The 12,996-nt window shown below is 35.1% G+C and overlaps 1 protein-coding gene across 1 annotated transcript in view; it reads left to right on the top strand.

Annotated features, from left to right (window-relative positions):
* The first annotated feature begins 5,210 nt into the window (after positions 1 to 5,210).
* LOC105227225 (tRNA dimethylallyltransferase) overlaps positions 5,211 to 12,996 on the top strand; it is a 151,633-nt gene continuing 143,847 nt past the window's right edge. The window contains exons 1-2 of the mRNA XM_049456322.1: positions 5,211 to 5,483; positions 12,019 to 12,156. Of these exons, the coding sequence (XP_049312279.1) occupies positions 5,364 to 5,483; positions 12,019 to 12,156 (258 nt within the window). The 5' untranslated portion in view covers positions 5,211 to 5,363. The remainder of the gene's footprint in view (positions 5,484 to 12,018; positions 12,157 to 12,996) is intronic.

The following is a 12,996-nucleotide window of genomic DNA, read 5'->3' as shown; positions in this document are numbered from 1 at the left end:
CGCTAGACTTTCCATGGGTCGGCGAATATCCCTTCTTTTAAACACGTATTCTACATTTTTGCGAACATTTTTGGTTTCAAAATATGGCTTCCTTTAAGGCTTTGTTTGGTATGCCATTTAATCCAGGCGCTTTGCTGTTTTTAATTCTTCCGGCTGTGGTCAATATTCTTCAATAACTAACAGTGGTGGCTCTACTACTTCGATTCGAGCCTTAAGGTAGTGTTTTGGAAACAACGTTTCGGCGACATTCTTCATAGAAGATACGATTTTTGGTTGTTGTGCCTTATTTTTGATTTTTGACATGGCATCCGAGTCAAAGCCTGCCTGTATCAGTTTTTGTGATGCCGGTCTGAAATTTTGCGCCCGTCCTTTTCTCACCAAGAAGATGCTCATTTGTTGGAACAGCCGATATTATACAGCTGCCATACAAACATTCGAGTCATTTACATACATGCCATCGCTAGATATCTATGCGCTTCGAAAAAGGCTTGAAAGCAATCCAAGTATTATTAAATGGAAATCAAAACAAGAAAAAACGTTAACTGCGGCTTCACTGAAGCTAATATACCCTTCACAGGTGCATTTCTTTTAGTAACTACATATGTGTTCAGTTTGTATGGAAGCTATACGCTATAGTAATCCGATCTGAACAATTTTTATACTCTCGCAACAAAGTTTCCTTAGCAACTATATATAAAGTATTATAGTTTTGTTCACATAACGGTTGTTTGTAAGTCCTAAAACTAAAAGAGTCAGATATAGGGTAATATATACCAAAGTGATCAGGGTGACGAGTAGAGTTGAAATCCGGATGTCTGTCTGTCCGTCCGTCCGTCCGTGCATGCTATAACTTGAGTAAAAATTGTGATATCATGATGAAACTTGGTACACGTATTTCTTGGCTCCATAAGAAGGTTAAGTTCGAAGATGGGCAAAATCGGCCCACTGCCACGCCCACAAATGGCGAAAACCGAAAACCTATAAAGTGTCATAACTAAGCCATAAATAAAGATATTAAAGTGAAATTTGGCACAAAGGATCTAATTAGGGAGGGGCATATTTGGACCTAATGTTTTTGGAAAAGTGGGCGTGGCCCCGCCCCCTACTAAGTTTTTTTGTACATATTTCGGAAACTACTATAGCTATGTCAACTAAACTCTATAGAGTCGTTTCCTTCAGGCATTTCCATATACAGTTCAAAAATGGAAATCGGATAATAACCACGCCCACCTCCCATACAAAGGTTATGTTGAAAATCACTAAAAGTGCGTTAACCGACTAACCAAAAACGTCAGAAACACTAAATTTTACGGAAGAAATGGCAGAAGGAAGCTGCACCCAGACTTTTTTTTAATTAATAATAGGTGTGGCCTCGCCCACTTATGGACCAAAAACTATATCTCAGGAACTACTCGACCAATTTCAATGAAATTCGGTATATAATATTTCCTTAACACCCTGATGATATGTACGAAATATGGGTGAAATCGGTTCGCAACCATGCCTTCTTCCAATATAACGCTATTTTGAATTCCATCGAATGCTTTCTCTGTATAATATATACATTAGGAACCAATGATGATAGCGGAATAAAACTTAACACAAATACGGTATTTGAGCTGGGGTATCCCTTGTGGAAAAATTGTCGTGATCAGACTATAACTTTTCCAAGGTCTCTGATATCGAACACGAAGAACTCAGTGCCTAACCTAGCCTAACCTAATTTTTCACCGAAAATATCGGTAAATCTTTCACAATTTAATTCTAATTAATTTTACAGTAAAATAAAAAAATGTAAATGACGGATATTGAAATCTCGATTATCACTTTATCATGCGAACTTAGCACTTCCTTATTTGTTTCGGAGATTATATTATTACCTTAAGCTGTAATCCTTGTCGAATTTCGTGAAGATGCCACGTCAAATGGGGAAGTTTTCCATACAAGCCCTTGATTCCGATCGTTCGATTTGTATAGCAGCTATATGTTATAGTGGACCGATATCGGCACTTTCGACAAATGAGCAGTTTCTTGAAGAGAAAATGACGTTTGCAAAATTCGCAGCTCAACATACTGATCATTTATATAAGTATGTATGTACATAGGGTCTCCGACTCTTCCTTCTGGGTGTTACAAACTTCCTGACAAACTTAATATACTCTATTCAGGGTATAAAAAGGCAAATTTACACAAGGTACTATCAGCCTAAGTAAAGATTTTTTTTTGCTACCCAAAAAGCCATAATTTGTCCACAAATACATATGTATGTATGTGCAAAATGTGAAGAAATCTAGATGATAACAGAAATCAAGTTAAATTGCTTAATTTACAAAGCCACGTACTTATATATGTATATATTGTAGATGTATACATACATATGTATAACAAACATAAATATGTATAAGATAACACTAACGAAATATGTATGTATGTATGTATGCCGCTTTTATCGCTTTGTTTTAAGTTTCGGCATTATGTGGTCCACAAGCGCTACCCTCTCTTCTCTTATCACATAAATAATGAATTTATGTTTATGTATTTATGCAATTTTTGTATCAAATTAAAATTTCGTAAGTTGTCCTTCAAAACGTTTGTTGACTTTTAATGCTTAAACGGCACGAATTTGCTGATATAATTTGTGTGCGCACTAAACGGCTTCTATAAGGCCGCATAAAGTATACATACATACATACATATATATATATACATGTACATGTGTATGATATGCATGTATGTATGTGTGTACGTAGGCGTAAAATATTTTAATGTTTTGTTATAAAATCCGCAAATTTATGTACCGGTTAATGAACTTTGTCATGAGCAAGAGTGTGTTTTTCGAAAATCAAAATCAATGTTTAACAGTTTTATATGAAATTTGAACTTTAGAAGGAGCTTGTATTTACGTACAAGGCTTAAACGCGTTCATAAAAGGAGTAAATCCAAACAAGGAAGAAACGGTTGGACGACATAGTCGTCTGATCGTTAGTGAGTATACGTTGTTAGAATTGGATATTCATAAAAGGGTTTTTCAGCTCCTTTCTCTCGCTTGTTGGACTACACTATAGACTTTACGTAGCTCCTCAGGAAATAGTCTTACAGAGTCCAATCGTACGACCGATGTGACCAATTGACTGAGCCATTTCATTCACCAAACTCGGTTTTCAATAAATCATTTGTGACATTGGCAGTGTGGCTTGTGGCGCCGTCCTGTGATTTCCTATTCTTCAAGTCCATATCATCCAAAACGGGACGAAAATATCCGAGTATCATTAAGAGGTAACGATTCCCACTCACAGTAACGTGCCGGTCTTGATTATCACGGAAGAAGTAGGGCTCAGTGAAGCCGCCGGCCCATGAACCGCACCAAACCATAATTTTTTCGCCATGCAATTGCGACTCATTGAGTACGTATGGATTGCTGGCTGATCAATAATACATATTTTACATATTGACGAAGCCATTCAGACAGAAATAAGCCAGCTGAAAACGATTTTTCGATGAAAATCCGGATCATTTTCAAGTTTCAGCTCAATTCTCGAACATACGATGATTCCGATGGTCAAGTGGCTTCAGTTCTGGCTTCAATTTGATCTTGTAAGAATGCAGGCCAAGATCTTTGCCCAAAATTCGCCAAAACGAGCCCAAGCTAGGGAACGACATGTGAGAGACTGATTTGAGTCTTCCTCAATTGATGCGCCAGCGCCAGCATTATTCTCGACACTATGGCCACTTCTTCATCTCACTGGCACAGGAACATATTATACTGTGCATGTGGATTCAAATTTTTCCACTAGACGCTTAATTGTTGATCTGACAGGACGATTATGACGATCATAAATTGTACGTAGTTGAAGCCACTGATTCGGTAATAAATTTTATTAATTTTGACTCGTTGGATCGTATATTTTTCCATGATGAAACCTTACAAACCTTACTGAAGAGAAATGTCGAAAGAGCGGGGAAAAATATGATGTCTTTTGCTGTCCCTGTCGGTCTACTTTTCTGGCATCGCGGTAGTTGAGGGTTGATCTCAAAGTTTTTTGTCTTACTTGAAGTTTTTGTGTTGAGCTTAAATATGACGTCGTAGTTTTTGGCTCTTTCTCTAAAATTTTTTGGTTTCTTTATGCACATAATGAACATTGTAACAATCTGATAAATAGAGCATTCATAAGAAACAAGAAATTGACAAGCCAACATGACAAGGGTTAATTTCATACATTGTATGGAAAGTGAGCAACAGGAGGGAAATCTATCAATGAAAAATATCTGTATATGCGTATACATAAGTACGTCTGCATTTAAAAAATCTGCATATTAAGGACCTTTTGTCTTCATGGTCCATGACATCTAATTAAAGGTATTCAGATTGAAATTCAATTGTAATTAACATTTTTGCATTTTAAAACAACAGTGGAAACTCGATAACGAGACATATTTATCAATATTTGAGAGAAATGTCAATATGTTTCGAGTTTTTTCCAGTTCTACTCGTAGTAAACACTAATACACTTCCCAGGGGTATTTTTTAAAGTCTAAAAGGGTATACAAACTTTTTTATCTTGTTTTTAATCTGTCAGTGCGGCAATAATCCATGTGACGTTTTGTGAAGACACCTTGTCGAATAAAACAAATTTGCGTCCAAGATTTTGAGTTTGACTTTTTCAGCTTGTATGGCAGCTATATGCTATAGTTGTCCGATTTGAACAATTTCTTTGGAGATTGTAGTGATGCTTCAGATAAGAATCTGTGCCAAATTTCGTGAAGATACCTCGTAAAATAAAATAAATTTTCATACATAGATTTGCGTTAAGTCGGTCAGTTTGTATGACAGCTATATGCTATACTTGACCGATATCAACTGTACCGACAAATGAGCAGCGCGCTTAGGAGAAAAATACGTGTGTAAAATTTCAAGTCAATATCTCGAAAAAATTTGCGTATATACAGACGGACATGGCTAAATAGACTCAGCTTGTCGCGCGGAACATTTCCATATATACTTAATAGCGTTTCTGACGCTTCATTTTGTGTATTAGAAACATCGTGGTAAACATAATATACCCTGTTCAAGGTATAACAATTTAATATGTTTTCATAAAAAAAATCAACAATTTATCATCTGGTCACTTTATTCGCATTCATTTCACAACTAAAAGCATGTGAAACTATAAACTGGTCACCCTAGCAAGCGCTGCGTTAGCAAAGCGAACAGCTGATTGTTTAGTTTGTTTTGTTGCTCATGTGTTCGCTTTTACGTGCTTTTACATTTCTGGCACAAATTTCAACGTTTTCTCGGTATTAAATTGTGGTGAAATTTTAGTGAAAACACTATTTATTATTCAAAGTAAAAAATACAGTGAAATATGTTACGCAAAGTGCCATTAATTGTGATATTGGGCTCAACCGGCACGGGGAAAACAAAGTTGTCGCTGGAATTGGCAGAGCGATTCGGCGGCGAAATAATCAGCGCTGACTCTATGCAGGTATGTTAAACGTCAGTGCTTACGCGACAGGGTTGTTACATTTATTAAATTTTATTTTTGCGTGAGATAAAGTTGATAATAGCGGGAAACTGTAAATAACGGTTAAAATAATTTATTTTAAATGTCATAGTTTAGTTTTTTAAAATTTATTCAAAAAAACTTACAAAAATTTAAAGAATTTTTCAATATTTTTTTTTACAAAAAGCATTTAAAAAAGATCGTCGTTAAGGCATATATTATATATTTTTCGGGCTTTAGAAAAATGTTAAATAAATTTAAGTTATTATTCAAATAGACATTTTGTAGAATCGTAAATATTTCTATATCCATATTTATACTCTCACAACAAAGTTGCTAAGGAGAGTATTATAGTTTTATTCACATAACGGTTGCTTGTAAGTCCTAAAACTGAAAGAGTCATATATAGAGTTATATATACCAAAGTGATCAGGGTGACGAGTAGAGATGAAATCCGGATGTCTGTCAGTCCGTCCGTCCGTGCAAGCTGTAACTTGAGTAAAAATTGAGATATCATAATGAAACTTGGTACACGTATTTCTTGGCTCCATAAGAACGTTAAGTTCGAAGATGGGCAAAATCGGCCCACTGCTACGCCCACAAAATGGCGAAAACCGAAAACCTATAAAGTGTCATAACTAACCCATAAATAAAGATATTAAAGTGAAATTTAGCACAAAGGATCGCATTAGGGAGGCTCATATTTGGACCTAATGTTTTTGGAAAAGTGGGCGTGGCCCCGCCCCCTACTAAGTTTTTTTGTACATATTTCGGAAACTACTATAGCTATGTCAACTAAACTCTATAGAGTCGTTTCCTTCAGGCATTTCCATATACAGTTCGAAAATGGAAATAATCGGATAATAACCACGCCCACCTCCCATACAAAGGTTATGTTGAAAATCACTAAAAGTGCGTTAAGCGACTAACAAAAAACGTCAGAAACTCTAAATTTTACTGAAGAAATGGCAGAAGGAAGCTACACCCAGGCTTTTTTTTTTAATTTAAAATGGGCGTGGCGTCGCCCACTTATGGACCAAAAACCATATCTCAGGAACTACTAATCTATTTTATTTTACAGCAAAATAAAAAAATATGTAAACGAGGGATAATGAAATCTCGATTATCACTTTATCATGCGAGAGTATAAAATGTTCGGTGACACCCGAACTTAGCTCTTCCTTACTTGTTTTCTTTATCTTTACTAGCGTAGACACCGCTTACGCGATTATAACCGAGTTAACAATAGTAGTCGTTTCTTCATTTCTCTACGTGGCACCAATTATAAATTTCATGCGGAGCCAGGTCCTTCTCCACCTTGTCTTTCCAATGGAGTGGAGGTCTTCCTCTTCCTCTGCTTCCCCCGGCGGGTACTGCATGGAATACTTTCAGAGTTGGAATGTTTTCGTAGCCGCTGTCTTTTAATTCTCTGAACTATATCAACGTCGTCATATATCTCATACAGCTCATCGTTCCATCGAATGCGATATTCGCCGTGGCCAAGGTGCAAAGGACCATAAATCTTTCGCAGAACCTTTTTCTCGAAAACTCGTAACGTCGACTCATCAGATGTTGTCATCGTCCATGTCTCTGCACCATATAGCAGGACGGGAATAATGAGTGACTTATAGAGTTTGGTTTTTGTTCGTCGAGAGAAGACTTTACTTCACAATTGTCGGCTTAGTGCGAGAAGAACCTGTTGGCAAGAGTTATTCTGCGTTGGATTTTCAGGGTGACATTGTTGGGGGTGTTAAAAAATATTTACTCTTTATTTTATTAATTGAATAATGATTTTATTGATTTCATCCTAAAGTATACTGTCAACCAAAAAAAGATCGGATTTTTCAAAATCTTTGATTGGTTCCAACTCTTGAACCTTCATAAAAACTGGTCCGGGTTGCTCCGTATCTAGAACTTGGTTCAGTAATATGGTAGAAACACAAAAAGTATTTTGGCAAAAAATCGGAATCCCTCCCGGCTATTAACCACTAGTATGAAGAGAGCCTAACAGATTGCTTCTTAACAAACAGTTAGGAGCAGCTGGTGATTTCCACATACTAATGTTATGCCTTTGGCATACATAGCAAGAGTTTTAATTAGAATCCCGGTAGCGGCCTAAAACCAATTCCACTTAGTACCTACGAAAAATTTGCAAATTCGCATACAAGTTTATACAAAAAAATTTAATTTATGAGCAACATTAAAACCGACATTGATTGCCTTAAATTTCTAATGAAGCACTTGACCACTCGGCCTCTGCACACTTTTCGAATATTCATTAATAGGCCGATTAGTGGCAAAAAGCTACTAAGCGTCTAAGTGACTAGGATTTAACAGTTGCAAAAAATCGTCAGCTAATTGATCTCGCCAATTATAACATACATACATAAATATTTACGAAAAAATGTCCAGCCAGTAGACATGCCAATTAAAACTGCTTCGAAACACGAGCCATGCATAAAAAAAATTTCTAGTTTGACATTCATTATTTATATTTTAATTTTATTCATTTTCTCTAAAGGTATTACTTATATATGCATTTCTATTAGTAAATTTGACGACCAGATAAAAGCGTTTGAAACAGAAACGCCAAACAGCGAAACCGAAGTTTAACAAAAAGGCATAGACAATTAAAGATTTAGAGTAGTAAAACCGGCTTAAACTTTCCGGAGTTTATGCTAATTTCGCCACTATAATTATGAACATTTTACGTTTTTTATAAACATTTTAACTTAATTAAACTCGAAAGAGTTTTGTGGAGCGATAGTAACAGGTGACATCAGGTTCATTTCGATTTTTATGACCCATCAATATTTTAGTGGTATAATACATATGTGATAGACATATAATATAAATTTACAATGCATTCAGAACTCATTATACTTAGTTGCTTCAACAGATACATATTCGTAAATATTCAAATGAAGCGGCGCTTAATTCATCGAAACTCAGATGTCGCTCAATACTTATTTCATCATCGTTGGCTGGGGCTTGTCCATTCCAACCGTACACGAACACGGAATTTGCAAACTTGTTCTCCATATTTGGTGGATATATGTATCGTCATTTAAAATACCGTAATATACTTAAAATATTGTCAGAAAGTTCTTTATATGAACAAAGCGAGTAGTTTGTAGATAATAACTACATATGTAACGGGGTTTTCAATAGGGACGCTACAAAAGTAGACCGATGGCATTTTTTTCCCGCTCTTTTGACATTTCTCTTCAGTAAAGTTTGCCATTTCATCATGGAAAGATATACAATCCAACAACGAGTCGAAATTATTAAAATTTACTAACAAAATTTGGAATTAGTGGCCTTAACTTTAAGAGCACTTTGTCCAATCAACAATTATAAAAATTAAAATCCATAGGCACATCAATTGAGGAAGATCCAAATCAGTCTCTCACACGTTGTTCTGAAGCGTTTGGCATTTCTGTGACGTCATTGTGGCGAATTTTGTGGAAAGATCTTGACCTACATTCTTACAAGGTCAAGTTGACGCAAGAACTAAAGCCACTTCACCACCAGTATCGCGTATGTTTGTGAATTGTGTTGACCAATAACATGAAAATGATCCGGATTTTCACCAAAAAAAAATCATCTTTAGCGATGTGGCACATTTCTAGCTGAATGGCTTCGTCAATAATAAAAATATTATATAAATATGATAATATTTATTGGTCAGGCAGCAATTCACATGTACTCCATGGGTCACCATCGCATCTCGGAAAAATTACAGTTCGGTGCGGTTCATGGGCCGGCGGCGTCATGAGGTCGTGACGATTAAGACCGGCACATTACTGTGAATGGGAATCGCTTCCGCTTTATGATAACTCAATATCTTCGACCCGAATTGGATGATATGGACTTGGACAATATGTGGTTCCAACAAGACGGCGTGACAACCCACACAGCGAATGTCACAATCGATTTATTGAAAATCAAGTTTGGGGAACGTGTATCTCACGAATGGGCCAGTCAATGCGATTTGATAGCTTTTTCCGATAGGGCTACGTCAAGTCTATGGTCTATGCAAACAAGCCAGCGACGATTGATGAACTTCGTATAAATAACACCATTTTTGTAGAGTTGTTATTGAAAAACTCGTTATTTCTTCGAAAACTCAAATAAATTTTGCTCGATGACTGATGACATTGTTATGGATCTGCTCAACACTTTAATTGATATTTTCACCTCGAAGAGCTACAAATTAAGCCACCACGAGCGGCACGGTTCATTCGTTTTTTCATGCCGTTCCCCCGCCTCGTCTAAATATGAACTTACAAAAGTCGTAGACTCCGGAAAACGCGTCGAATAAGGTCTCAGAAAGGAATTCGATAAATTCACCGAAACTTTCTGAAATTAATGTTAAGTTGAATCTAAAGTAACTTTATACACGTTTTATGTAATAGAATTCTTCGGAGGTTTTACTAGTCCAGGCCATAATATGCCGTTGGAGAGCGAAAAGTTGACGTGTTCAATGACATTCGTTTTCAGTCAACCTATAAGACTTCAATAGAGCTTTATAGGAAAGTGTCCGGTTAAGTTTGTATTGGGTCCATAGAGGTTATTCCATAAAGTAGTTTCATGTTGATCAACAGTAGCTTTCTGACTCCTTCCTACTGAACTGGATAGGTGTCAGTGTTCATTTCCAGGTCTGTGAAAGTTGAATTTATGTTTCAGTTTCCCCATGGATTGACCATTCGAACGACCATTTCATCCAACTTTTTAACGATATTAGGTATAAATATAATATTTTATTTATTAAACTTTCCAACACGAAATCATCTTCAAATCTCTATTTTAATTTACATATGTATGTATATTATAAGAAATTTATATAAGTATACATATGTATACATACATAACCATATATTTAAACGTATGCATGTTTGTACTTTTCAATTAAAATACGCCTTTTGTTCTTATTTCTTCTAATTTATGTGTGTGAAAAACTGGTTTGTCGTATAAATTCTTCTTATATAAAAAATGTTGCTTTCATTTGGATAAAAAAGTCCACTCAAACCAGAAGTTAATTTGGAATTTGCGGGTTTTTATATTTGATTTGAAATGTTTATTCAAATTGTCACACATTTCAATGAAGAAATTAACTCAACAAACAACACCATTCAAACAGCAAACACGGAAGAGTTTTTTATGGAGATATTATCTGCAGATCCAGTTCATACCTAAAACAAATTAAACAAACACGCATGCTGGCATTTATGTTGGTTTTTTATGGCTATGTACTCGTTGAAGATAAGCGTATTTGAGAGTTTCGTATTTAAATTTTACTTTTATGCATGCTGACCGATGACCAGACTGAGTTCCGCTATGGAATCGATCAAATTAGTCGAATTGATTGCATTTAACAGTTTTAAGCTTGTCTTTGTTGGTATTATGTACATACATATGTATGTTGTATGTGTAGTGTATAAAGTTTATCATATCGAGCGTAGTCTGTCCAAATTCTTTGTATAATGTTTGCGTATCAAATTCAATGTTTTTAAATCATTAACGATTTTTATGATAGAGCACAAAGCCGAACAGTCCTTGAAAATGTTCGTCCAAACAAGTTTCGAAACGAAAAATGTTTGTTGTATGTATATAAACACATATGTACATATACATACAACTGTATATTAGGATGGGTAAAAAAACGAATATTTTTTTTCGGTTCTTAGTCACCTCTAAGAAAGTCTCTCCAAGTATGAGCTCTAAATTGTAACAGAAAAGTCCTCCGCCTTAAAGTTTTCTATATTTTCTTATTATCAGGTAGAAAAATTTAATTCTCGTTTCTAACTGTACTAAAAATTCAAACTGAATGCTCTTCGAAAAAAGTCTCTTACGATTTTTTCCTAGCCTAAGTTAGGTTAGATAAATAGGCTGATATTGGTGAGACCACGAATAAACCCACTTGTCGCATCGACAAAGGGGAAAAAACTGTTCGTTCCGTCCTAACGGGATTCGGGTATGGATGCCCCTTGTTGTAAGCTCATCGGCTTTAAAATTTTCGATGATTCCACTATGGCCAGGCATTCAGACGAGTTGTAGATGGAAGTAGCTTGAAGGCACAGCTGGTGAGGTCATCCACTCCTTGACTAGCTTTAAGCTCACTTTTACTCCCACTCTCGAACCCTCCTTGTGTCTGGTTTCCCGGTGTCCGATAGTAACCTTCGCAGAAATGCATTGCCGGCTATGTCAACGGGTCGACGATTTTTTTTTAGAAAATTATCTTCTCCAATGAGGCTCACTTTCATCTGAGTCGTATGGTAAATAAACAAAACTGTCGACTCTGGTGGGAAGTAAGTCCACAAATTATGCATGAACAACCATTACAATCATCTAAATTGATCTGTGGTTTTTCATCTGGTTGGATCATCGTTTAAAAGATATCATCGGTTTACGTTCGATTGTTTTAAAGCAATTGTTTTCATTATGTATAAAATTTAATTAAAAAAATACTTTTAAATTACAAACAACCTTTATTTACGATTTTTTTTAATTCTAGGTTTATGCCAATCTGGACATTGCTACCGCAAAGGCTACCAAAGAGGAACAATCTCGAGCTAAGCATCATCTCTTGGATGTAGCGACACCGAATGAACCATTTACTGTGGTCAGTTTTCGTAATGCCGCTTTGCCAATTGTATCCTTTTTATACTAAACTTTTATATTAAATATACTCCTCTGTAAATACCCAAAGTTGGATCAAAAAGTAAGTATTCTCCAGAATTATAATTTCATACCGGTGTGATAATTAGTTTTAACTGTTCAATAAAAGTAAGCTTTTATCTCTTGCAACCTGTTGCTACAGGGTATAATAGTAGAGAGTATAAAATGTTCGGTTGCACCCGAACTTAGTCCTTTCTTACTTATTTATTATATGCATTTATTCATACAATTATACAAACATAAAAATGTATGTATTTACATATAACGTACATATGTACATTTCACTATAAAAATGTTATTATTATTTCATTATTATTAATATTTATTTTAAATCGATATACCTACATACATACTTATGTATAATTTCATACTGGTATGATACTTAGTTTTAACTGTTCAATCAAAGTAAATTTTTATACTCTTATAACCTGTTGCTGTAGAGTATAACAGTATAGAGTATAAAATGTTCGGTTGCACCCGAACTTAGCTCTTTCTTACAATTATACAAACATAAATATGGATTTATGTATATGAATATAACATACATACATATGACTATAGAAAGTTTTAATATAAAATAGATGTACTTATATAAATATGAATGTACATACATATATACTCAACCTTACATTTTATTGCCTGCGCATACATACATAAGTATGTATGTATTTAATTTCTTTCAAAGAAACGAACTTCGCATGTTTTAAACACTACGATCGAATAACAACAATAATTTAATATTACCAATATTGATAAATTTGATACTAAACTTAGATTTACTATTATACATATGTATGTACATACATACTTATGT

The sequence above is a fragment of the Bactrocera dorsalis genome, chromosome 4 (assembly GCF_023373825.1).
Source record: "Bactrocera dorsalis isolate Fly_Bdor chromosome 4, ASM2337382v1, whole genome shotgun sequence".
Classification (NCBI taxonomy): Eukaryota; Metazoa; Arthropoda; class Insecta; order Diptera; family Tephritidae; genus Bactrocera; species Bactrocera dorsalis.
Note: the sequence above shows the minus strand (reverse complement) of the source record. Positions and strands in the feature narration are given on the sequence as shown.